Below are 27,857 nucleotides of genomic sequence, written 5' to 3' on the forward strand. Positions count from 1 at the left end.
AATTCGTTAATTCAAAGACAAAAAAGAACCGCGTGTAGTCTCCTTTCACTAATCTTAAAATTAATACTTAAAAAAATCAAACGTAAAAAAATACAGACCTTGACAGTAACATTACTTCATATATTAAAGAGCTGTATACTGTTCACGTATATAAAGTATAACTGCTGATTATATTTTAATATAATTTTGTTTTATTTTTATTATCCATGGCAAATATGTTTTTTTTTTAACGATAATAACCGGCAATGATTTATATAGTGGTAATCAAGATTACATTTCTACATCGACAATAAAATTCAGTAAAGTCGAAACAAAAATTTACATAAACTATTAAAAAAAAAAAAAGTTAATTTTACAGTTAATTAAAAGTTTATTTTATTAAAATAAACTAAAATTTTATTTTCTTTTATTCGTTTCTAATTATTTACAGATGAATTGTTTGACATTTTACGGGCTCTTATTTTTGACGATCACAACACCACGTAATATTAAATGTTATAAAAGTAAGTAATCGTAAAGTAAATGCATTTATTTATTGTTTTTTACTTTTAATTTAATTAAAAATAAAAAAGTTAAACATTTAAATTAAGTGCGTCGTTTGAAGTATTGTTTTTTTATCGGTGTTAATTACATCGATTAATTTAAAAAAAAGAAAAGAATAAGCGTTAAATGTTTTACGACATTAATCAAAATACTATTAAAAAAAGAGATTTTCATGTTCAATTAATAACATTAATTAAAAACCTAAAAAAAAAAAAAACACAAACGGTTGACTTTTCCAGGATCCCACATCTTCAGTCATTAACACAAAAAAGAAGTAAAAACTTAAAAATAAAAACAAGTAATGGCAGTAGAGTTAATGGTGTTGTTACCGATTTTGTGGTCATTAAAAAATCATCAAAAAAATAAGTACAAACTTAAAAATTTAAACTTCTTTTTTGTGTTTTTTATTTTGTTGAAGTAATTATAGAATTATGTACAGACGAATAATGCAGGATCCTCCGAGAGTAGACTTTGGACTTTGGGTACTAGTTTTTTTAGGTTTCTCTGTTACTGTGTTTGATTGTTAAATTATTGATTTTTGAAAATATATATATATATATCAAATGTTTATATAAAATTTCATTACAGAAAAAAATGTTTAGTATTTTAACTTTATTACTACTTTTTCTCACTAAAGACAAAAAGACAAATTGGAAATACAACATATAAACCTATGTAAATAACTGTGCTGAATGAATTGGAAATTTTGAGTGAAACGAAAAAATGGGCGCACCTGGAACTAATATTTATTGTATTTTCTGATTTTTATTTATTACTATATATCTATTGATAGCGATAACCGTTGCAGATATGTTTTTTTTGCGATAACGTGCGATGATTTTTATACCGGTAATCAAGATTATTAGATTTATTCCTAATAAAGATTAATCTTCTTCATCGAAAGTAAAATTTAGTAAAGTCGAAACAAAAATTTACGCAAAAAAAAATTAGCAATTTAACAGGGGCATCGCCTGCCATTACAACAAAGTTTACCGATATCTTTTTGTAGAGCGGTAGAAAGGGGGGAGGAGGTCGCTATTTTCAATCCAAAATTGCAGCTTCCAATTTTGCCCTGCTTCTGACTATACTCGTTTAAAGATTTTTGAGGGGTTTATATATTATTTTTATATCTACTGTTGCAGCAGCGGCAACAGCCGAGAGGTGCATTCCGCTCTGATAATCCAGAGGTATTGGGGGTTTGAGTCTTCATATTTATTCTTTTAACTTCTTACTTTTTTATTGTAAGCGATGAGCTTTTATAATATAGTGTTTATAATAATAATAATATCTAAGAGAATCCGGAAAAACAAAACACGAATTTCAAATTTCCTGATTATTATTTTATTTGAATATAACAAACTTAATTAATAAATAATCTATAAACGAAAAAAATATAATTCACCTAAAAATTTGATTTCGGTTTAAATAATTTCAGCTAAGAATGTTAAAAAACCAAAAATTGTCGCGCTTATTTATTTTTATAATTATCATTCTAAAAAAATGTTTTTCTTACTTTTTTGAACTGAATAATCAAATAGTCCCTGAACAGTATCTTCTATAGCTTTCACAATATACAGTGTAAAACAGAAACATTTGGTAATGAAAACACGTTTTTGAGGTTTTTACAATATATCATTAAACAACTAATAAATGCGTAAATCTTATTTGAGAAAATCGATCTGATAAAATCTATGAAAATAGAAAATTTAAGGAAACGAGTTCGAAAAATGCATCGATGTCAACGGTGGTTTTTAAACAATTATTGTAAATTAATACGGTATAAACCGCAGTAAGTTAATTAAAAGTATTTTAATTTTTCAAACTTTAAATTTACGGTACCAAAAACAGCTACAAATAACATATGACTTACATCGACGTACTTTTCAACTAGATTCCTTACATTTTCCGATACCAACCTAACGATACGGTCGCATTCCTTGATGAGGGCAGCGGTTTTGAGAATGCGAGCGATCAGTTCATCACATGGATTTACGTTTTGCTTATATACCTCGCATTTTATTCATCCCCATAGAGTAATATAAAAGAAAAAGTAGCCGGTGATCTAGGCGGCAAATTTACCGGCTCTTTTTTCCTTGATAGTCCAACCGAGACTTAAAAAAAATTGTTACCTGGACTTTTATAAGCGGAAACGGTAAAGAGACTATTATAATAAACGTAAAAAAAATAATAAATGCTTGAGCAGAGGTGATGGAGGAGCGATGTAGGAGGATTGGGGTGTTGAAAAAAATTTTTCCAATATCGAAGTTGTAGATCGTGCAAAAATCTACAACTTTTGTAGAGGTCACTTTTTAACATAACCTCAAAATTTCCAAGAAAAAGGTGAAAAATCTTTTATTTAATTGTTTATTTTTTATTTCCGCAAAAATAATTTAATTTTGACAACTTTTGCTGAAAATCGCAATAATACCATTTTTCACCCCTTTTCATCCCCCCAAATCAACCCTCCACCACCACCGCCGCTCATGCATTTTTTTTACGTTTATTATAAGCTCTTTACCATTTCCACTTATAAAAGTCCAGGTAAGTCGTAGAATTGTCCGTGACAATTCTAGTGTGAAAGGGCCTATTATATAAATTATACAGTTTTACATTTTTCAAATTTTTCTTTTTTTTTCTTTTCATAGACTTTGATATATCATTTTTCTTAGAATTTTGTTAACTTTTACGTGTTAAATACCCGTTTAACAAAATTATTTTATGCCAAACATAAAATTGTGTGTTTTAACTCAGATTTTTCGAAAAACTACTAAAAATATTGCTTTGGGGCTTACTTTATAGTTTTTTCATTTAAAAATATTACTGTAAAATGTAATGTGTAAATATAATTTATAATGCTGCCTGCCGTCTTAGCAATGTTATCTACCTTCATAAAATAATTTTGTTTTGTTTATTTTTCAAAAATCACAATATATAATCGATTGAAATGACCGCTAATAATAGAATTATGTATGAATTTGAATGAAATCTGATGAACTACAAATTTTTTATTTCCACATATCCATAAAATTTTTGAAATATTTATTTTTATCATTGTCGGTTGATTTTTATTTTTGCCAAGTATTTTTGATTTTTGTAACCTCACAGTGCGATTCGGTCGCTGCCAGACACGCAGCGATATAAGAACTTCTGTAAGATATGCTTCGTTACATTTTTATTTAAGCGCAAGATGGTATACGTACTTTGAAGTAATACCTGAAATGAATCTATAAATGGTCTATATAGATTTCACATTTTAATGATGCGAGACGCCATTAAAAGGCTTAAAAATGACTAACCTTCAGTAACGTGATCGGTGTAGGCCGCTAATAAACTGAAAACTGATTATCATTAATAAAATATGCTGTTTGATAACAGTAGATCAGTAGCCGACTAACTGACAAATTTGCTAAGTGTTGGGATTAACAACGATTCTGACATGTGTAATATTAACATGTGAAGAGGGGATATAAAACTTATACTAAAGCTGCTTTTACGTAAAGAAAAAGAGCTCAATCAAAGTGTTGATTCAAACTTTAAAAAAACTAAATTCAGTCATTACAATGGGAGTCTTCATTATATTCTAGGAAAACATAAATGAGGTAAATGCAGAACAACAATGTCAAAATGATGCGTGAATTCACACCAGCAGAAAGTGAACGATTAAATATTTGTTTCGATTATAAAAAATATAAGATTCCTAGTTATTATCATAAGGCTAGATGTAAGTGGCAGTTATCATGAGAATATACCGGCTCATTTACCACAACTAATTCAGGATTTCTTGGTTGAATAATTAATTCATTAGGTACCCGGTTAACCTTAAACATCAGACATTAGCTCCTTGTGATCTCTGGTAGTTCAAGGCGGGAGATGCCACCGAAAGGATCCTGGTTTAACAGCTTAGAAAAGATAATGACAAATTGACATAAAAGCTAATTAGGTACAAAAAAAAAACCGGATGAAATGTATGGATTCATAAGGAGCTATCTTGAAGGAAATTAATAATGTAAGCCAACAGATACATTTTTTCCTTCTTGTCAGCTTACAGCCAAATATTTTTTGAACAGACCTTGTACATGTGTGTCCATATACGAGGTGCGACAATAAAGTAATGAGACTGATGTGAAAAAAAATATTGCTTACCGTTTTAGTCATGTTTAGCGTTGTCTCCTTCAAAGTTGTTCCCCTTTGATTGCACACACTTATTCCAGCGCTTCTGCCATTGACGGATCTTCTGTAATATCCTCCAAGACCCTCGTCACAGCTTTTTGGAAATCTTGTGTTGTTTGAAAATGGTGTCCCTTGACCGCCATTTTGACTCTTGGAAATAGAAAAAAGTCGCACGGAGCGATATCTGGTGAATAAGGTGGCTGCGGTAGTACTGAAATTTGTTTTGAGGTTAAAAATTGCTGTACCGACAGAGCAGTATGGGATGGCGCATTATCGTGATGCAGAATCCAATTATCAGCAATGTTGGCACGGACACGAAGAACTCATTTACGAAGTCTTTCTAAAATTTCTTTGTATAAATATTGGTTAACTGTTTGTCCAGGAGGCACCCACACTCTTTATGAACAATTCCCTTGGAATCGAAGAAGCACACAAGCGTGCATTTCACTTTTGACTTTGACATGCAAGCTTTTTTTGGTCTGGGTGATCCCTTTGAGCACCATTGCGAACTTTGGCGTTTTGTCTCTGGATCGTATTGAAAAAACCAACCTTCATCACCGGTGATAACACGGCTCAACAAATCTGGATTGATTTCAGTTTGCTCTAACAGATCGGCTGCCACATTTTTCCGTGTTTCTCGCTGTTGTTGTGTGAGATTTTTGAGGACCGTTTTTGCACAAATCTTTCTCATACCAAGATCTTCAGTTAATATTAGACGAACCGTTTCTCGATCGATGTTGAGTTCATCTGCAATCATTTTCACGGATAATCTTCGATCAGATCGTACGATTTCACGCACCCTGGTCAAGTTGTCATCTGTCCGTGAGGTTGATGGTCGTCCACTGCGGTCTTCATCTTCAACATTCGTTCTGCCTTCGCTAAAAATTTAATGCCACCGAAAAACTTGAGCTCTTGAGATAACCTCCTCTCCAAAAGTCTTCTGAAGCTTACCGTAAGTTGTCGTCGCGTTTTCACCTGATTTAACGCAAAAAGAAATGGCATACTGTTGTGTAATATTTTGCGGTTTCATTTCTGTGATGAGAGACACAAACACGTGTTCACTTATTACAGCACAACTCACGACTGAGCAGTTGCTTCTATCTGCCGCTTGGACAGCTTATAGACCAAGGTCAAAGATGGTGTGCCTACGCAAGCTGCAGGGTTGCCACATCTTGCAAAGAAAAATCAGTCTCATTACTTTATTGTCGCACCTCGTGTATATATATATATATATAAAAGAACTTTTTGTTACAGGTAGTAATATGGAAAGCTATGATTATGATGAATCTGTTTACAAAGATTATAGAGAACAAAATAAAGAGGAAAAGTTAGGAAATACTGAATCAAATGAATACCAAGATGAGGAATATGATGAAAAAGAGGACATTAAGAAAGAGTATAATTATGATGAGAACAAAGAAGAAGATGATAAAAGAACCAAAGATGACAAAAGAACCAAAGAAGATAATGACAACAAAAGGACCAAAGATGACAAAAGAACCAAAGAAGATAATGACGATAAAAGAACAAAAGAAGATGAAGATTATAAAAGAACCAAAGAAGATGAAGATTATAAAAGAACCAAAGAAGATGAAGATTATAAAAGAACCAAAGAAGATGAAGATTATAAAAGAACCAAAGAAGACAAAGAAGATGATAAAAGAACCAAAGAAGATGAAGATGAAAGAGACAAAGATGATGATGAAGATGAAGATGAAGATGATAAAAGAGCCAAAGAAGATGATGAAGGCAATGGTAAAAGCACCAAAGAAGAAGAAGAAGATGATAAAAGAACCAAAGATGACAAAAGAACCAAAGAAGATGATGATAATGGTAAAAGAGCCAAAGAAGATAAAGATGATGGTAAAAGAGCCAAAGAAGATGATGACAATGGTAACAGAGCCAAAGAAGATGATAAAAAAGATGGCAAAAGAGCCAATGAATATGATGACGATGATAAAAGAGGCAATGAAGATGAAGACGATGATAAAAGAGGCAATGAAGATGAAGACGATGATAAAAGAGGTAATGAAGATGAAGACGATGATAAAAGAGGCAATGAAGATGAAGACGATGATAGAGTCAATGAAGATGATGAAGACGATGATAAAAGAACCAAAAAAGATTATAATGATAAAAGAACCAAAGAAAATTATAACGATACAGACAAAAAAGATGATAAAGACCGTAAAAGAGACAAAGAAGATGAAGATGATGGTTCTTCAAATTCAGAAACTGAAGATGAAGAAAAATCAGATAAATTCTATATTGTATCTGATAAACTTATCGAAAATATTAGAAAAAATCTACAGAGACTTAAAAAATTAGAAAAGAAATTGATAAGGTTACAGAAACAATCAAATAAAAATTCTGAAATAAAATTATAATTATTTATTATGATTTACAAGGTCGTAAATTTTATTTATACATTATATTAAAAGAAAAAAAAAAACATATATTTTATTTAATGATGTATAAAATTCAAGCAATGATAAATTCATGAAATAAAAACTTTTAATGAAATAACTAAAAAAAATATCGGAGTATTATTTTTGATCTCATTTTTCCATCACTTTCCAAACTATTACCGGTACACAGAGTGAGTCAAAAGTATGGAAACCCCTCAACAAACCATTTCCAAGAAAACCGTTTCAAGATACAATACTGTAATTTTCAGGATAAGGTATTGGTTAACTACTTTACCTTTTGAAGCGAAATAAAATTTTAACCCCTTCTTGGGGGATGGCCCATGGGTTAACCAAAACATTTTGAATGTTAACAACCTTTGTGTAAAACATCATTTTAAAGGTCTCTTTTAAGACAAGAAAAATGGTGTAAATAAAAAAATTTCGTGTTACGTCTGTACCCAAAACTGTGATGGGATAAAATTTAGATTTTGAAATAATTACATCGATAATTTAAGAAATCGTTATTGCAAATAAAATATGGATACTATAAAATAAATTTATTTAAAAAAAATTATTTATTAAGCTCAACATTTGCCTACATTTAATTTTAATAAATGTTTGAAATGTCCTCTTTCTGTTTTTTTGACAGTGTGCCAGTCAGTTGTAAAGGATGATACTGCGCTATTCAATGATTCAATAATGATATTTTGTACCGATTCTCAAATTCTATTTAGTAAATTAGATTAGATATCTTGGGACATATTATGATAAAAAATACCTTTTAAGTAGCTCCATAGAATGTAGGTGATCTTGCTGGACATGCTATTTGAGCAATCCAATTCCAAGAAAGAATACATTTAAACCTTCACGTTTCTAAAGACTGAAATGAGGCAGGGCACAATATTGTTGAAACCAAATGTTTTGGACGTTGGGGCCAACAACATTTTGAATATACGGTTGAGAAACAAAGTCTCATTTTCACTGTGTTTAAATTTCCATGGATAAATATAAGCCCTCTCACTCATACCGACAATATTTACCCGTACATTTACTTTTGACTGGATACTGTTTAAGCGCCTCACGATACCAGTGTGGATTAATAACAACAGTATCGACAATTATCGCTACTTACATTGTTGTTTAAAAAAAATGTGGTCTCATCACTAAAAACTATGTCGTTTAATGAATTAGGGTCTGCACAAATATTGTACAACATAATTTCATAGAACTTTGAGTTCTGCGAAAGTTTTAAGTTCTTACACCGGACTAATTTTGAAGGGTTTGAAATCTTCACTTTTTAATGTTCAAATCGCTGAAATTTGGTTTGTGTTTTATGTTCTTAAGCTGCTGAGGAATGAGGATTCTCAATAAATTCTTATATAATCTCTTAGCGATTAGTTATTATAGCAGATTTAGGCCTCTCTGGTTTTCCCCACTAATGCTCCCTGTTCCTTCAAGCCATCTGATGATTTTTGACGCTGTACCTTTTGAAATAACATTATCATTATTAAATGCTATTCAACAATTCATAAACTTCATTATACAACCTAACTCTTATCACCAAAGCCCTTCATCATTAAAAGTGTGACCCTCTTCTGTTCACTAAGCGACATGATAGCAACCTTAGCAGGTAGCACAGAAAAAATTAATTCACTAAACAATTACAAAAAAGGTAAAACAGAAGTAAATAACAGAAGCGGCTTCCAAATGCAGTTAAAAGTAAACAAAATCAATTAGTCAACCGATCCAATGATCAGCTGATCAGCATGATTAGGAAAATATTTATTTACTCGTTAAATTGGAACAAAAACAATTTTTTGTGTAAAAAAATAAAATTTTTCTTATTTTTAACTTAATTCAGTTTAATCTTTTTTTATTTAATTTTATTATTTCAACTTTGTAAATTTAGTAACTTTTTTAAATCCAAACCTTCTCCTGTCACCATTTTGATTACAGAAATCATACAGACATTTTATTTATATCATTTTTCTTGTCTTAAAGAGACCTTTGATATCACACAAAGGGTGTTACCATTTAAAATGTTTGAGTTTACAACCACTAGACCACTCTCAAGAAGGGGCTGAAATTTTATTTCTCTTGAAAAGGTAAAGTAATTAACCGATACCTTATCCTGAAAGTTAAGGTATTCTATCTGGAACGGTTTTAAAGTTGTTGAGGAATTAACCGTACTTTTGACTCTCTGAACATATATGTATATATATTCTACATTATACAGGTGTAGAAAGTGTAAAAAAGAATATCACAGAATTAATTTTTTATATATCTTGGTATGAGGTGGACTGTTTATTTAAGGCTAGAATCAAACGATAAAAAGGACAATTTTAATTGCATGTACGGTCGTAGACTGATTGCCTATCTTTCTGTCTGCAAATATCACCGGCAAAAATCTCTGCTCCTTAACAGGCAGCCTTCTGTGTTTTGCAGCTTGTTAATTCTGAATCTTTGTTTTACAGTTCAACATGCATTCCAGATTAAGTGCAATTGTCAAAGTACAAGCGGCAATAACATTCATCGGCATAAACAATTTGAAAGAACTAGAAAAGGGGAAGAGTACAGGATGACCGAGGTGGTCTGAAGAAATGTTGAATGTGCAGAGAGTCTCTCCTGCATAGTCTGAAAAAATCTATTACACAGGCCAGCTATGAAATAGTAATAATGATGACAGTGTGGAATGTTCTAAAGTAACACTTACATATACGTCCATACAAATTGTAGCTGTGAAAGATCGACCCAAAATTGCAGACGCTCAAATTCACTATTTGTGTGAAACTTAAACGATAAATTTTAGCAGAGGATAATGTTTTTATAGACTGAATAATAGTGATGAAACTTGGTTTTATAATTTTCATAAAATTTTGAATTATTTTTATCCAAATGTCATAGTATAGAATGGGAATATTTGAATTTGCCCACTAGGAAAAAAACCTCTGCGTCAGTGTAAGTTTTCAATTAAAGCGATGCCGTCTGTGCTTTAGGTACATAAAGGCCCAAATAACTGATTATGTGAAGAACAGCATACAATTGACAGAGCATACTATTGTGATGTAAAAATTCAAGTGAAACTAGTAATAAGGAAGGAATTCTTCATTCTCTCTTAAAAGGCATAATTCTGGTGCACGATATCATCCTCCCCGCTTAAAAAGAAGAAAGCTATTCAAACTCGAGTTGGAAAGTACTCCGTAAACTGTAATGCAGAGTATTCTGTACTCAACATCTGAAGAAGGTATTGTGTATCGAAACAGCCGTCACGTTTAAAACAATTTTGTGTAAATCAACTAACAGCTTTTCATTTTCTAATTTTGATTATGGATTTACACTAAGTAAAGGTACCATCCATTCACAATTTCATTTTTTATTGTTCAATCCTCGCAAAACTTTACACGGTACAGAGTTTGGCAACAATGAGTGAATCAAGAAATAGCCCGTTATAAATAACAGCGGTCAACAAAATTAAAATTTTTGTCAATTAGACTGAACGGTTGATTCTCATAGTATTTTTTATGCCGATCTCATATATGTTAATAAATTTTTTCTTTTGGGCTCAGTCTTTTTGTAATTGAAATTTCTTTTTAAACAAAAAATGTACGGTGAACATAATATGACAATACATTAAATGCATTTTGTACTCGCCTAAAATCTATTTCTTTGGGATTTTTGCTGTAGGTAGATCCCTCTTTAGATTCAAACAGTTGTCAGCTAACATTTTTGGGTTCCATTTTCCCCGGTATTGTGTTTCCATAATAAATATCTCCTGGCGAAAGCGTTCTCCATGTTAATTAATCATTAGAAAAAATCCAAATGTGATTTTACTAATGCCCGACTAACAACATTCTTCTTCTCTCCTACAGTCAGTATCTCTCTTTGGCCGCTGCTCTTTTATGTAATGATTTTTCCTATCCCTGCTGTCCCACTCACACAAAAAGCAACAGAACTTAGTGTATCCAAGTTGCAGTCTAAATAAAAGCGCTATTACTTTCAGATCTCTACAAATACGCTGTAAATATTTCTCAAACTGAATCCAGTATGAGGAAATAAATGAAAATGAATTCCTGCTTAATACAAGTTTCATTTTTTCATAAGATTCTTTTATGCAAACAGCATATGCCAACGGTATTGATCGGTATTTATTTTCAATGTGAAGTATAACAGTTTTCAAACTAGGCTTTAACGAGTCAATAAAAAGTTCCCATTCTTCAAGACGGTGCATATGTCTCAGAGCTTCCAGAAAAGTCTACATCATTGCATACAGTGTACTAAGTTTTCGTACTGAGAGAAGAAATGTTTAAATTCTTACCGATTAATTAAGTGGGGGTTCAGTACATCTATTTTCTAAAAAATCTGGATCTCTTTCTTCATCGCCCGATAAGTCAGCACAACATTCAACATTTTCATCTTCATCTAAGTTCCATGTTTCTGGTGGTACTGCAATCGCAAGCTCTTGGCTATGCGGTACTGGCCGCATGGCAGAGGGAATATCAGGGTATTTATAGTAAGTCTAGTTTTAGCAGTTATCCCAGATATTTTTATTACACCAAAAAAAACAGTCTGCAGTGTGATCCTTCAGTTTATCAAACCATTGGAATCGGCATGTGCTGAGATCCATTTAGCCAACCTGTCAACAACGTTACACAAGAAGCACAGCAAATACAAGGAGCACAAGATTTGTCGTGATCGGCTAATTTACATCCAAATTACAGTTCATATGGCTTTTTTATCGGTGGAGTTATTTCTTTTCTGAGACTTCAATGTTACCTCACACAAATGTAGAAGAAATTGGTTGGTGATTAATGCAACTGCAAGGCATTGTTAATACGTTACAATAACTAATATTGTTTAAAAATTAACACTATAAACATACTGATTTAATACACATACACTCACTTTACTGGACAACATATACACTTAAATCTAAAAGCCAGCTACACAGGTGAATGTTACACACACGAAAAGTGGCACTTGAATAAGAATTAAAAATATTTCCTAATCTGCACGACAGAAATAACTGATGAGCGGATGATATGTTTATAGTAAGATGAAAACAGGAAGAAGAATGAGTCACATTCTTGTTCATTTTAATTAGCGTGTAAATAATAAACGTGATGGCTAATGTCTAACAATGTAATAATTAAGGTACTGTAATAAATAAACAAAAACTATTTAGTTGATAAATAACATAATAAAATACATTCAAAAAATACTATGCTTTGGATGGAGTTCATGCATGACACTACCTGAAAATAAGAATGGTAGTTACAGAAAAACTAAGCCTGACAGAAAAATTCTGATATATTTGAAATCAGCATGAAAAATACTATAAGAATCAGTTACTCACGCTCTCATTTAACAAAATCATTATTGATTAGTGTAATTTTTCTCATACATTTTTTTTAATTAAAAACTACTCAATATTTTGGAAAAATAAATTTCAGAACGTATTCATAATGATAAATTAAAATTAAAAAAAAAAAAACACTTAACTTTTTTCTTCTTTTTTTTGTCAATAATTCGTTCGATAAGGATGATGGAGCTAAAAATTATAAACAATGAAAGAGTTAATTATGTTCTTATTTCAAATCAAATAACATTAAAACTCGCTAATAGTTATCCAAAGAGAAGTTGTTTTCTGTTATCTCAAACAGTATATTTTTTTTTGGAGTTTTTTATGATAAATTTTTCAAGTTGTGATGTCGCGGCTAAGTAGACTTAAATTAATTGTTTGAACTACTGAGAAGTTTGGATTAAAAAGTTTTGGATTACCACTGAAAAGTCTGCTGTACTAATATTTTGCTCTTTCTGTGCTGATATTCATAATAACTTCTTAATTTTTTTAAATTAAGAATAATTAAGGAAATTTTTTTTTATTTTTAAAATTCAAATTCTCTGAATAGCCCAAGCTGTAAATAATCTATATACAGAAAAATGTTCTACTGCATACAAAAGATTTTGATATCAAATCTAACTCTTATATAAAAATATGAAAGAACAAACCTATAGACTTACCCTGCATTTATGTTGCATTCTTCATAAAGTAATCTGCTATTTGGACAATAATTCCAGCAGTTCTATCAAGCCTTTTGAAGACCCCTTTACTTTAAATGAGTCAAGCAACATCTACGATTTGATCTAAATTTCTAACGTCTAAAAATTTAACCGTTCATTTTTTAGAACAGTAAAATGTGTTATGAATGAAGACAAGAAATGAAACGTACAAAACGTATGTAAAAGTATGTACATATTTTATATGAAATTATACAGGTGAATGTAATTCATTCGGCGGATTTTAAGAGTCAATAAAAAATGAACAAGCAATATAGTGCGTATTGATTTTTTCAAACGTTAATGTAGGTACTAGAGATATTGGCTGACCCTTGAATGAACAAGCAGGCGAGCTATAATGACAGAGGGTATCATCAGTTGAGCAATGGGCATACTATGCTTCATGAAAGTGGATCAGTTATTGCTGTTTGTAAATGTTTTTGTTTAGAGTACAATCTCCTAATAAAGACTCTTAAATGGTGATACTAATGTCACCAATTTATAAATACACAAAGAGTACCCCGTCTCTGAGGGAAGTTTTAGATTGAGCAAGAGAAATTTTTAAGAGAAGCACGGGTAAATTGACTCGTCATCATAGTTTAGAATCGGTATAAACACGATTGAGATTTGTGAAGGTTCTAAACAAGTTCGTAAAACTTCATTCATATACAATTCAGTCGATTAATGCGATCGAAGATGACTATAAACCACACAATTATAATTTTTCTGTGAACATTCTTGATAAAGCGAACGAAGATAATGCGTTTTTAGACAAAGTAATCTTCTCTGGTGAAGCTATTTTCCATATTTCTGGTCATATTAACAATCACAATTGTTGGATTTGGTGCGGCAAGAACACTCATGCCGTTCAACATGATAGCCCGAAAATTAATGTTTGGCATGTGCCGACTGTTTATAAAGCGATCAGACCATTCTTTTTCGTCAAGCCGACTAGCACTAGTCATCTAGATGCATTACAGGTATATGCAAACCACAAATTGGACATCGGCAACCCGAAGTTTACTTCCAAAAGGATTGTGCAATACCAGACTGGAGCTTACATGTTCCGAACTAGCTACCGGACCTGAACAGTTTCCTCAACACGGGATCGGATCGATTTCCTGGCCACCTCCATCCCCTGATCTTATGCCACTTTATGTCTTTTTTTGGGGGTATATCGATGAACTAAAAAGAAGAATCGAAGGTGTAATTTACGGAACTACAGATTCTTCATAACGAGAGGGTGTGAAACTGACTATCTAGAGATTAAGTATTGTAGTAAACAAAACTGTTTGAAAAGCCCTGTTCAACAATAAAACATCCATGTAAGTACACTGCTTTGTTATTTTTTTATTCATACCTAAAATGCACTGAATAATTTGCGATCACTTGTATATTTTTTAATCTGAAAAACAACAATTATAAACTCTTGAACGATCTACTTTATGACTTTTGGACCATGTCAACACATATCATGTATGGATTATCTTGAAATAACTTTTGAAGAAGTAAAATTATTTTATAAAATAATTTTACTTCAGTAATTTTCATTTTGTCTACTATTCCATTTATCTACTATATGGCTCGTTTCAACAAACATTTTCTGGATGAAAGGTAAAGAAGCTACCGCTTCATCATGGAGATGACAAATTTTATAATCGACAACATAATTTTACGTTACTAATTGAAAAGAGGTAACAGATGAAATTCATAACCGACTGGTCGTTGTAAATATTGTTAATGTGATAAAACGATATGTTTTCAAACAAAAGAACATCCCATCTTTTTTATTTTCTGTATAAAAAAAATTATGTAACTTGATAAACAATTTTGGATCATTACTTAATTCAATTTAAATTTTGTATTATTGAATATTGAATTATGTTTAACAAATGAACCATTTTGTATGATTTTTTTAAAACTTCTTTCCTTTTACAGAGAAATTCCTCTGATAATCCCATTGAAGTTTTTCTATAAACATATTTCAATTTTTTTTTCCAATTATTGCTTACGTCTAGACTATTGTCTTATAGGTTATATAAATATTAAAAATATCTATCTGATATATATTTTCTGAGAATTTCATTAAAAAAAAGGTATTTTTTATGAATATTCAATTTATTTTAGTACTTTTCTTGGAAATAGATTTTTTATTTGTTAAGGGGATCAATATTATAAGTCTTATTGAAATTTTGAAGAAAAAAATAGAACAAACTTTTTGAGAAATAAAAAAATATGAATAACTTAACAATAATACTTTTTCAATACAAAAACAATTAATTCAAAATACTTATTATAGATTAAGGAGAGGTGTGTATTTGTGACTAGTTAAAATATTAAGAGCCAATAATGATCAAAGATTTTAGTTGCCTCGCATTCTCTCATAGGACCAGTAAACATTAATTACCAACTGAACTCAAATCAGAGAGCTGGGATGTACTTAAACATGAAAGAAATAACATTCTTCAAAGATCCCTTGACCAGGTGTACCTACAACATTAATTCTAATAATAATATTAAAAATTAAAAATAGGAACACATGTTTGAAATTTTTCATGGTTTTTAAACATAGAATGATCTAAGTATGAACGTAAATGAAATGAACGTCTTGTTCAGTCTCAGGTCGACCATTCCTGAGATATATGGTTAATTGAAACCCAACACTGGTATACAACGATCTAGTATTCAAATCTGTAAAAAAGTAACTGCCTTTACTGGGATTTGAATCTTACACTCTCAACTTTAAAAAAACTGATTTGAACTCAGATGATGAGTTCACCATTAGACCAACTGCTGGGTTAACATTAAAAAACCTGTGAATAAACTACCCTTCCCGATGGGGTGGGATGAAGCAAATATAAAAGATAAAACAAACAAGTGAAAGATTGTTAGTATATTTTATATATAATATATATTAATCTTTGTGTGTGTGTGTGTATGTGTACATATATATATATACACTTTAAAAAAAAATACTTAACACACACTGAAAATTTTATATAAAATATTTAGAGTACATTTTTTCTTCAGTTTGGTATATAGAATTATTTCCTGAAATGACATTTTAAGATCAACATCCTATTGATTGTATTTTGGTATAATAAAACTTTTCTTATCACTACTGTTTTTTTTTTTTTTTTTTAGTCTGATAATTTTGTAAATATTTTCATTTCCTTTACTGACTGAATTAAAATTAAATTAATTTCTATTATTACCGAATAATTTTCATAACCCAATTTAAAATTTTAGCTATATCTCAACAGTTTATCAACCAATTTGAATAAATAAGATGTCATTTTGTTCAGATGCCATGTTTGTTTTATACAGAACTATTGATGACTGAAAAATTAAAATGGCCTTATTTACTTTGTAGAAAATACTGTTGGGTTCACGTACACCAGAATTCTTTAAAATATCTCTATCCATTCTTAAGGTATAAATTTTTATTGAAAAAACACAAAACAACAGACAGATGGAAAATGAGATAGAGGATCCATTGATACAAACTTTTTATTGTTCATTATTATGAATCTAAATCAGTCTCTGAAGTATGGTCAATACATTCCGATATACTACGAATAACCGTGTCAAATTAAATATTCTCTATAGAGCTAATGAAGTAATGAAAACATGTTTCTTAACTAGCGTGTATAAAATATATTCGTAAATCAAATTTTCTTTGTTTTATAAACAACGTTCACTCAAAAACTGAGAAAAAAACACTTCCTAACCTAACTTAGAAGTGTGTTTTCTTAAATCACACAGTCTTATTCTGAGACATTTATATAGATCAAAATTCATTTATAAAAAGATTGCAGGCCTAATATCTTTCCTCCTATAAAAGCTCACACCAGTAAGAAGCGAGGAGGTTCTGGATTGAACCACATAATCCAATACATACTATCAGTCGACACCCACAAAGACAATGATCTGAGTATGTGCATTCCCAGCTTCTGGGTGAATAAAATTTTGAGAATTGTTAACTGTTTACTGTTGTTGTAAACTAATTCCAGGAATTTCAACAATTCTGATATATGAAATCCAAAAATTTTATGAATTAGTTGTACAATACTTATTACATTTAGGAACATTTCTATACCATAAAGTATGATTTGTCTGTCTTAAAGATAAATCGCTTAAAAATGTGTTGTTGGGGATAGTTTCACACAAAATTATTTTTTCACTTTGTAACAAAGACTTTCAAAGATTTCTATTGTCTTACCGATCGTTCCTATTTTTGACAATTTTTTACAAAACTGGCATTAAGAATTCTAGATTAAAGTTTTCCAATCGCCGACTGAACCTGTACTTATGCTCAATACATCTATATGATTTCACTGTTGAGTACTTGAGAGCGCACTTCTTTGGCACCTCCATCAATCATATTTTTCAAAAATATCAAAGCAAATTTTATGGCTGTTACTACACAAAAGGCAAGATCTTAACAACCTATTTCAAGGATAGGCTTGATTTAAGACATGACGTTCAGTACAACAAAACAGTTACTACACTGGACTGATTGATCAGCCAGTAAGTCACACTACATGAGAAAATTATCAATTTTTCTACGACTACCATTTATTGCAGAGAACAAAACATGTCTATTATTCTATTTCCATAGTATAATAACAAAAGCTTATTAAAACTATATAGAAAATATTAAAAGTTGGTAGTTTCATAACAGAAAAAAATACTTTTTTAAACGCACACACACAATTCTGACCGTTAATAAAATAAACACATCTTAATATTACAATAAATTTTCATTCATATAATTTAGAATTGAATAAATAATATAAACAAAACACATGCAAAAGGAAGTACAAAATAAAAGCAGAAATAAAATATCACCTAATTATATGCATGCTATTTTTTAAACGCAACAATCTTTGAAAATAGGGGGGGAAACGTCTGTTAAAATTAATCATATCTGGGAACACTTGCGTGATTTCAAAAGGTTATGATGTACTACTTTATTTATAAAAATTATTGCATCTTGAAAATCAAAAAAGAAATTTGAAACATTTTGAAATTTTATTATGACTGAGGGAAGAATGCGATTCAGGCCTAGCAAAAAAATTGATAAAACTATAGCAAGATTAAGCAAGCCATTAGCTAATGTGATACAAATAACAAACTAAATGTCGACCGTTAAACAGTTTTAAACCATTTTAAGAAGGCTAATTACAAGAGAAACTTGATGCTAGGGTGCCACATGATTTTAACGATGTAAAATTTAATGGATCGAATTTATAATCGTTGCTAAAACAGAACAAAATTGAACTGTTTTTTAAATAGGTTATGATGATGAAAAATGGATTGTGTTAACAATCCATAACATAAAAGGTTATAGTTGAAGCAAGGTGAAGCTGCATAATGATGGCAGAACCAGGATTGCCCCCCCCAAAAAAAAAAAATGGCATGGTGTATGTAATGGAATCAGAAAAGTAATCGTTCAACGAACTATTGCCCATGGTGAACAATTAATTTTGACCTCTACTATCAACAACCATAAAGATTATGCCGAGTAACTGAGATAACGCGATGAGAATTAACCAACCGATAAGAGAGATGTCTTAGACAGTACCAGATTCCACATGTATTTGCTAAATTGTCAAGCAAATCGAGAGCTGGGCTGGAAAAATCTATTGCATCCACAATATAGTCCTGATCTTGCATCATCATACTACCATTTGTTTTGGTCTCTACAGAACCTCTCTTAACGTTATAAATTTAGCAGCTTCCTAAGAGGCCCGTGAAAATTACTCACAGTTTTCCTCCAGAAAAGTTCTACAGTGATGGATGGGATTATGATTTTATCTCAAATATGACAAAAGTTGGTCGATCAAACAGCACATATTTAGTTCAAAAACCTTTTTTTACTTTGCATTAAATTAAAAAAAAAACCTTTTACCCAACCCTTTACAAAAACAGTCAAGGCTAAATGTCTATTTTTTAAAAATTTTCTATAAAAGTATATAAAACAAAAATTACACAAAATTTTTGCTAAAGATTTATTTTTTCTTTTACATGTTTTATTGGGTACGATACGTTAAATTAGCACTAATACAATTGACAAAATGTTTTCATCTTAAGATGAATTAACACAACAAAAAGTTACAAATTTCTTTTTCCTACCTTTAGAAAAAGTTGATGGAATGAGAATACACATATATTTTAATGTAGATTTCGTAAAGATTTTTTATTTTTCCACATATACTTAATTACAGACTGATGCCCGATTGAAATTGCGGGAATTTTTTTTTGGATGATATGGATTTTAAATCTGAACATTTTGAATGGTCCAACAGAGAGAGTAATTACATTCCAACACGAAAATGACAGAAATAAGAGTGTGTTAATCATACTATACTATTATATAATAAAGCTTCTGTGATTATTTTGCAGTTTTTAAAATTAAATTTGTATTAACAAAGTAATGTATAATAGAGAACAAAATTTGTATTATTTGTATGGATGCTATCTAATTTTTTAACTGTGGAAATTCCAAAGAAACTGCTAATTAGGAAACCAAATTAAATACTAATTTTTACAATAAATAACATACATATAAATGTAACAGAAGGATCTATAAAAGAAATTAAAAAAGATTAAATTAAAAAATACAAATTTTAATATACAATTAATAATGAATACAAATTAATTATTTTTTTAACTAAATTTCATAAATTTCAAAGAAAACCAAACTTAAAAAAAAAAACTAAATTTAAGATATTTAGCCATATTTGTAGAAATATTTTTGATTAAAATTAAATAATGGCAAATCATTAATACTGATATCAATGAAAGAAGTATATCGATCAATATATACAACCATACACGCCCAATACAATTATACCATGCTATCATTGTCAGTAATGAACATTAAAAAAATATATATAAAAACCCAAACCGATGCGTACCAGAATTACATAGTGATAAATATTAAAGTAACTACTCATCAGAAAACTACAATATTAATTTAAAATGAAAAACAAAAGGAAAGAAAATTAAACAATTTCATTGTGATTTGATACCTCGAGAATTTACATCTTCATTCATGTTTTCTGCCTCAACAAACTGTGACAATATTGCAAGTTCTTCATTAGTTGCATCCGGTAAGTAATCTTCTTCACTTGGTAAATCATCACCTAAATAATAAGAAATTAATTGATTATTTATAATACAAGGGATACTCAATAAGTAAATATAAATTTTTGATTTAAAATGTTTGATACAAATAAAAAAGCTGACAACACAGTTGTAGGAAAGTCCTAAAACTAAAACACGTGTTCATACCGTATTTAATTCATGCAGGAGTGGTAGCAGTACTAGCAGCAACGGTCAGCACTAACTAAACTAGTTACTTTTACAACAATGTTGAACAAATTTCGCTTCTTTGGTCGGCAGACTGATATAGCCGCGAGACACTTAACACACTAGGTACCAAATCAACCAAGCGATCAAGTTTCAAGACCCAGCCAGACAGAGTTACTCTTTTTTTACTTTAAATATTTTATTTAATTCTACCTCTCACCTGTGACATCACAACAAAGCAGATGACTGCAACAGTTGTACATCAGCGCTACCAACCTTTGAAATATTAACTAAATTAAATATTTAAAAAGTAAAAAATAATTTGGTCGCCAACCCTGTGGAATTGCAAATTTCCCAGTCCAAGAGGACAAGGGAAAAGGAAAATTCTAACATGGAGAAAGGGAAATTCCAAGATGGCAGACTGCAACACTAGTGCTATTTGTGGTGACAGGCGGTACTACTGACGCAGTATGCCCTCTTAGCACTAGTTCAGAGCATTTATTTGGGGTGGGGGTGCGATTTTGCAAATTTTTTTTTGATAATTGTTATTTTTTAATCATTAACCTTAAATTAGGCGAAATCTAAAGATACTGAAGGTGATCTTGCTCTACAGCCTCACTCCATTGACCTTTCAAGTGGAAATTTAATAGCATCAATGCCCCGTATAGAGAAATCTGACAGAGTTTGGTCAAAATTGGTCCAGCAATTCTGGAAATGTAAGATGATTTAGATGCCAACACTGAACACGCACACATGAAAAATATCCATCCGGCTTTTTGGATTCCTTAGGTGTCAAAATGTTAAGATCCGGTGATAACTGCATACACCCAAATTGGACTGATTACAATACTTCCCTTCTAGAGCTATAGTACTATCTAGATGGGAAAGTAAAATTGATGAAAATAAAGTAATAAAAAATAAAATTCAAAAAAGTATGTAAATTTCATTAATACACCACCATAAGTATTTCTTTTACTATTTAATAGTTGGTAAAAGGCATTTCTTCAATTTCTTTATAACTTTTTGAACCGGTGGAAATAAGAAGGTTATTATGTTGTGGTTCTATTGTGGAAAATCATGGTTTACTACTAGTACGATCTCGAACGAAACATAGTGGTTGCAGAATACATAAAAAGTACACATTACATTGGAAAGCAGACTTTTATAAAACAAAGCATTTTACAAAATGCTACAATTTATTTTATTTTATAAAATAATAATACAAAGAATTCATTCCTCATCAGTAAATTTATGAAATACGAGTTATATAATAATTCTATTATTACCGTAACATGTGACTTTTTACTATATGTATATTTACTATATGAATAACGGCAGAGTGCAGGATGCTCTCCTGCACACAGATTGGCTTCACAGATTGGCTTCTGAAAAGGTTAAACAACCAAAGGTGCCATCGGACTACTAAGGATTGTTGAAGAGAGAAAGAGGAATGAATCAGTGTTTTACAGTTTTGGAGAAGACATTTGATAGAATCAAATTGGAAAAAATTATGAAGATTTTTAAATAGAATAAAGTAGAATGAAAGTTTAATTCAAGTGAATTATGGATAAGACAAACAGCAGAGATGGCAGTAAGTAAGAATACGACTGACTGGCTGTATTTAGGTTAAGGTATTTAGGCAAGGATTCTGCATCTCACACACACTGTTCAACACAAGTGATATGACAAGGAATGTATTAACAAGAAAGAAAAGAAGAAATAAGCGTAGGGAAATGAAAAACAAGATGCATAAGAGTTTGCTGATGATATGGTAATTCTAGCTGATGGCACATATGTGTTTCAAAGATTGGTAACAACCCTGAAAGAAAGAACAAAATGAAAATAAATATAGAAAAACAAGAGGTAAAGTAACGGGAGTAAACAACAAGGGATTTAGCGGTAAGGACAAGTTAAGGAAGAATAGAAAAAGTTAGATATTTGGAGACTATCGTGACAGAGGACTGAAAAAGCACAGTGTAAATAAATAAATAATAATAGGGACAACAAAGAAAGCCCAACAGAGAAATGGACAATTAAAGTTAGAAATGAGGTAGTAATGAACAGGATTAATGAAGGAAGAACATTTATGCGGGAAGTACACAAAAGAAAAGGAAACCGATCAGGGCATGTGGTTAGAGGGAGTGGAATCTTGTAAACTTTATCAGAAGGGTCAGTAGAAGGAAAACGTAAGCGAGGAAGAAGAAGAAGAAGGGTGAAATTACCATACCAGATGAGGTGAAGATTCGAAACTACAAGGGGTCAAAGTAAAGGGCTTAGAACAGAAACAAATGGAGACAGCAGTGGCATAAAGGGTCTGGTACCAAGTAGAACAAACTACCAGATGATTATGTATATAATCTACAAATTATAAAACAATTTAAAAAAAATTAATTAAATATTAATAATTAAAAATAATGAAAACGGTTAAGTAAATAAACCTGACAAATGTATTTCTGAACTTTTATAATGACAATTCTATGGATTTCAACTACTAAAAGAAGCAGATAGTATTTTTAGCAAAACAAAATGTTGCTTGTGAAAAAGAATAGAAAACAAAATTTAGATAGTTCTATATGGTTTAAAATTATTTTTGCTAAATCCATTATTAAGATATTTCCAAATGATTTTTCTTCAATCTACCTTTCTTGACCTTTTGGTCAAGGTAGGGTCATTAGTTTCTTAATGAAGTTATTAATGTTTTAAGCATTCTATTATATCCCACAAAGAGGTATACGCTTTTGAGTTAATATAATTTGCTTATTCGACCACAAATTCTATTGAATCTTTACAGAACTTGTAACGAAGGTTCAAAATGTTCTGTGAAAATTTTAACCGACAAACTGGAGGTTTTCAAATAAAAACTATTAATTTTAGATAAACCACATTTTTTATTCGTTATAAAAAAGCCGGTAAAAATCAATAAAACCAGCTTTGATGTATTGTTAAACAGCTGTTCAAATTGAATAAAGCAAGTTAATAATTAATAACCTTTCCTGTGTAAAAATTTAATTGTTAAAATGGGATTTATAACTCAACAAAAAATTAAAGTGCGCATCAACCATTGCATTTGACAATCCAGCAGAGGCCATACAATATTTCAGAGCTGAATTTACTGATGTTGATCGATCCACAACCAAAATGTCAATTTCTAAGTGCGTTTGTTGTTGGAAACTGGCAGTGTAGTTAAAAAATACTGTCGTTCTTCTGATAATTCAGTGAGAAAAGTTTCTTTAGATACTTGTGTGCAAAGACTGTCCAAAGAATAGCAAAAAGGAATAAAGTACAATTTTTTAAAAGCCACCCGATTCATAATCTTTTTGAAGATGACCCATATAGGAGAGATGAATTTTGTTTGTGTATTATCGAGCATTATGAAGTCAAACCAGACAGGCATGAACATTTGTATTCTCAGATGAATCTTAACGATGTGATAAGCAGGTGTAACTAATTACTGCAACCCCAAAAACCCTCATATTCTTGAGTGAAAGCAGCTTAAATCAAAAGGCATTAACTGTCTTGGCAGCTGTTACTGTCAATAGTGTATTATTCAACAACGTATCAGACAACATAGTGACCGCAAACGGATACCTAACACTGTTAAAAAAAACAATGCCTCATATTACTGTTTCAGAAATGAGTTATGTTATTTTTAAGCGAGATGGATGTGCACCTCATTTTGCAAACCTTGTTAAACCACTACTAACACTCACTTTCAGAGTCACTGAATCGGATGTGGAAGTGAATTTTTTGACTGGCCACTGAGGTCGCCAAAACTTACAGTCTGTGACTTTTTCTTGTGGGCTTATTTAAAGGAACATGTGTACTCCCATAGCCTTAAAACTAATGAATAGCTGTAGAGGGTCATTGAAGAAGAAATGATATGAATTCCAACACATTTCTTTACAAATGTAAACATGGGATTTATTAAACGATGTTACCAATCTGTCGCTGTTGATGAATTTCAGTTTAAATATTTTCTTTATTAATTTATACAAAAATTTCTCATCATTCTAGGAGCCATTTTCATTTAGTAATTCATCTGCTTTTAACCATTTTTACCAGCTATTTGGTAATGAATAAAAAATGTGGTTTATCTGAAATTGTTTTTATTTGAAAACCACCATTTAGTCGGTTGAAATTTTCAGAGAACATTTTTAGAACCTTCATAAAAAGGTTTGTAAAGTTTCAATAGAATTGGTGGAAGAATGGGCGAGCGATACAAAATCAAAAGCATATAACTTTTGTGAACTCGCAAAGAGGTACATAAAATACTGAGGACAGCTGCGATGATGGTCAGGCGAGAGGGGCTAACCTTTTTATAAAAAGTTTTGAACAAGTAATCAGTATTGAAAGGATTAATTTCATGCCAATTCTGCTGCTTGGCAAAAGAATTATTGTGCCAGGATTGTATATAAAAGGAGGGTGAAGTACGAACTTTCCCAGATAGAATTATCTTGGACCTGGTAATATGAATAACAGTGATCTGGACATCATTGATCATCTCTCTCTCTCTTTCTCAATGATGTCCAGATGTGTGTGTGTACGTGTATACACACACTTTTTTCCTTTCAAACATTATAGTTACCACTGTATCAAAACAATTATAATTACAACCACCAGATACAGTCAGAATATAAAGGTAAAAACACTGAACTAACTGTAATGGACTTGTAGTGTTACTCTATTGTCAGCAGTCAAATATATAATTACACAAATTAAAATAAAATTAAGTAAAATTTTAAAGATTAAGTAGAATGTATGTACTTGCGTCAATAAATTAAACATCTTATCTTACCGTGGTAGATGAGAGATTTAATCTGTATTGCCAGGACTACACATATACTAATCTAATTTACTTTCAATTTTACTTTTAATTATGTATAATCTGTATATATGACTGCTGAAGATGGAGCAACACTCTGAAATTGCTACTATTAGTTAAGTGTTTTTACCTTTTTATTCTGATTGTATCTAGCAGTCATAATATATACTTAACTGTTTTAAATGTTTATATATATATATATATATATATATATATAATTATATACATATGTCATAAATAATAAAGTAAGGGAACCCTTAAATAACTTTCCAAATACGTAAATTTAGAAAAATAAAATTTAATAAATGCTCCTACCTTGAAACAATTATTCAAGGCGATTTCAGATCAGAAGATCTGGTCTCACCTTGATGAGACCATGCGGTCACAACTTCCCATGCAGGGGAAGGGAACAACTCAAAAGATTTAAGTTGAAAGGGTAGGCAGAATAGTAAGATACAATTTAAAATACAATAAAATATCAGGCTATGATATTTTAGCCCCAACGAATGTGATTGCCATTTGATATTTTTTCACCTAGTTACAAAAGTGATCAAAAGCACATTCCAAGTACTGATCTCGTAATAAGTAATACACTGTTTTGAGATAGGAACACTTTATAAATTTTACTTTTTTAGTTTTCATTTGTGAACATTTATTTAAGAGATCTACATCTAATTAATTATATTATTAAATCCAATTTTTTTTTCAGTTTAGTATCTGGTCTTCTTACCAGGAAGAATAAAAGAGATGTACCAGCAAATTTTCAAAAATTTTCTAAAAAAGCCAATTTGATAAATTTTCCGTCTTAAATCACATTACGATAATACACTTACAATAGCAAATAATAAAATAAAATTTATTGAAGAAATACTCACTCGGATGACATATCGAATATTGTATCATATTCCATTTTGTTAAAACTAACTTTTTGCAATCTTCAGATAAAACATGTACCCATAAACCTGGAGCTAGGAAACCAAACATTATCACCACATAAATGAGAACAAGTCCAGGTACAATACGGCCAACAAAACTTAATACAAAGAATACGCTGGTCATCATAAAGCAGAACTGAAAAAAAAGCACAATAATTTATTAACAAAATATTTTTAAAGTTTGAATTTTAGATGTACAGTTTAATAAAACTGGAAACAACAAAAAGAAAAAAAGAGACTTTTCCTTAACCTCTTAATGTAGATTTGAATAAGAGCAAACCAAACAGGAACTAAATACCTATCTAACCGTGAAGAAAAACTTTAACGTTCTTATCTCTCTGCCCTGTTGACAGATTATGACCAAAAAAAAAATCACCGACACTCTAATATACAGAAGCTATTGTGCTATATTTCATTCTTACCGATCCATCCAGTCTGAAGGTATCAGGCTAACCTTAATGTGTATATACATCCTTCTAAAATTTTCATCGCTATAATTGTGTGTTTGATAGAGAGTTCAACAAACATCAAGATCCGATTAGCAAACTTTCTCTTTTGTTGTGTAACGCATAGCTGTCTACTGTAAATGAATGAGGTCTGTTCAGAAAATAACCAGACATTTTTAATTTGTGCCAACAGAAATATTTAGTAATGCGGTTGCAAGCATCGGGTTCTGCATAACCTAACCTGTAACCACATGTTCTTGGATTGTTGATATCTTGTTTAGTTTTTGTGTTATTGTTATTTGAGTGCAACGATAGGATGTAAAATTCTGCATGAAACTGGGGAAAACTGAAACATTAAAATTTTTGAAACTAGCTTACAGAGATGATTCTCTGGGTCATACGCAATGTTACGAATGATTTTCAAGACTGAAAAGCGGTCACAGTCAGCTGAAGATGACACTCAACCGGAAAGGCCTTTGACTTCAACCGATAACATCCGCATTCAGAAAATCAACCATCTGGTGCGAGAAAATTGCCGATCGACTGTCACGTAACTTTCAGAATAGGTTACCGTCTCAACTGGATTATGCTGTGACATTTGACTGAAAACCTGAGCGTGCATTGAAAGGACACTAGTCAGTAACTTCTTGAACAAAACTATGACGATGAAACATACATGCAAAAGAACATAACAGGAGACAGAAGTTTGGTTTACGGTTACAACATCGAGACAAAGATTCAATCACAACGGGTCGGGAAAGAAGGATCTCCAAGCCCCAAGAAAGCACGTCAGTCTCGATCCAGTGTCAAACTGATGCTCTCTGTTTTTTCGATTTAATGGAATCGTGCATTTTGAATTCTTCCCTTGAGGTGAAACGGCGAACCGTGTGTGTAGGTATTTTACAACAGGGACATTCAAAAATGTGCAAAAAGAAACCGGAATTGTGACGAGACGATTTGTGGTTCCTTCTTCACGATGCGCCCACACACTACGCTTTGTCAAATCATCAGGTTTATGCCAAAAATCAGATGACTGTTCTTTTTCAGCCTCCCTACTCGCCAGGCCCGGCTCCTCCCTGCGACTTTTTCTTATTTTGAAAATTATAATCGATGATGAAAGGACAGTGTTTTGAGACTATTTATTAAAGCAAATTAATCA

General features: G+C 31.0%; 2 protein-coding genes across 2 annotated transcripts in view; one reads left to right on the forward strand and one right to left on the reverse strand.

Moving 5' to 3' along the window:
- LOC142333550 (uncharacterized) overlaps positions 1-27,857 on the reverse strand; it is a 144,535-nt gene that overhangs the window by 12,240 nt on the left and 104,438 nt on the right. Inside the window, exons 4-5 of the mRNA XM_075380830.1 lie at positions 26,193-26,388; positions 20,216-20,329 (exon numbers count right to left, since the gene is read on the reverse strand). Of these exons, the coding sequence (XP_075236945.1) occupies positions 20,216-20,329; positions 26,193-26,388 (310 nt within the window). The remainder of the gene's footprint in view (positions 1-20,215; positions 20,330-26,192; positions 26,389-27,857) is intronic.
- On the forward strand, positions 5,976-7,242 carry LOC142333986 (uncharacterized). Its single transcript, XM_075381642.1, has one exon. The coding sequence runs from the start codon at positions 5,976-5,978 to the stop codon at positions 7,098-7,100; it is 1,125 nt and encodes a 374-aa protein (XP_075237757.1). The 3' UTR covers positions 7,101-7,242.

This window comes from Lycorma delicatula, chromosome 13 (genome assembly GCF_047948215.1).
Source record: "Lycorma delicatula isolate Av1 chromosome 13, ASM4794821v1, whole genome shotgun sequence".
In the NCBI taxonomy this organism is placed as follows: Eukaryota; Metazoa; Arthropoda; class Insecta; order Hemiptera; family Fulgoridae; genus Lycorma; species Lycorma delicatula.

Coding starts and splice junctions, on each gene's coding strand:
- LOC142333986 (XM_075381642.1), top strand. CDS start 5,976: ATGGAAAGCTATGATTATGATGAATCTGTTTACAAAGATTATAGAGAA.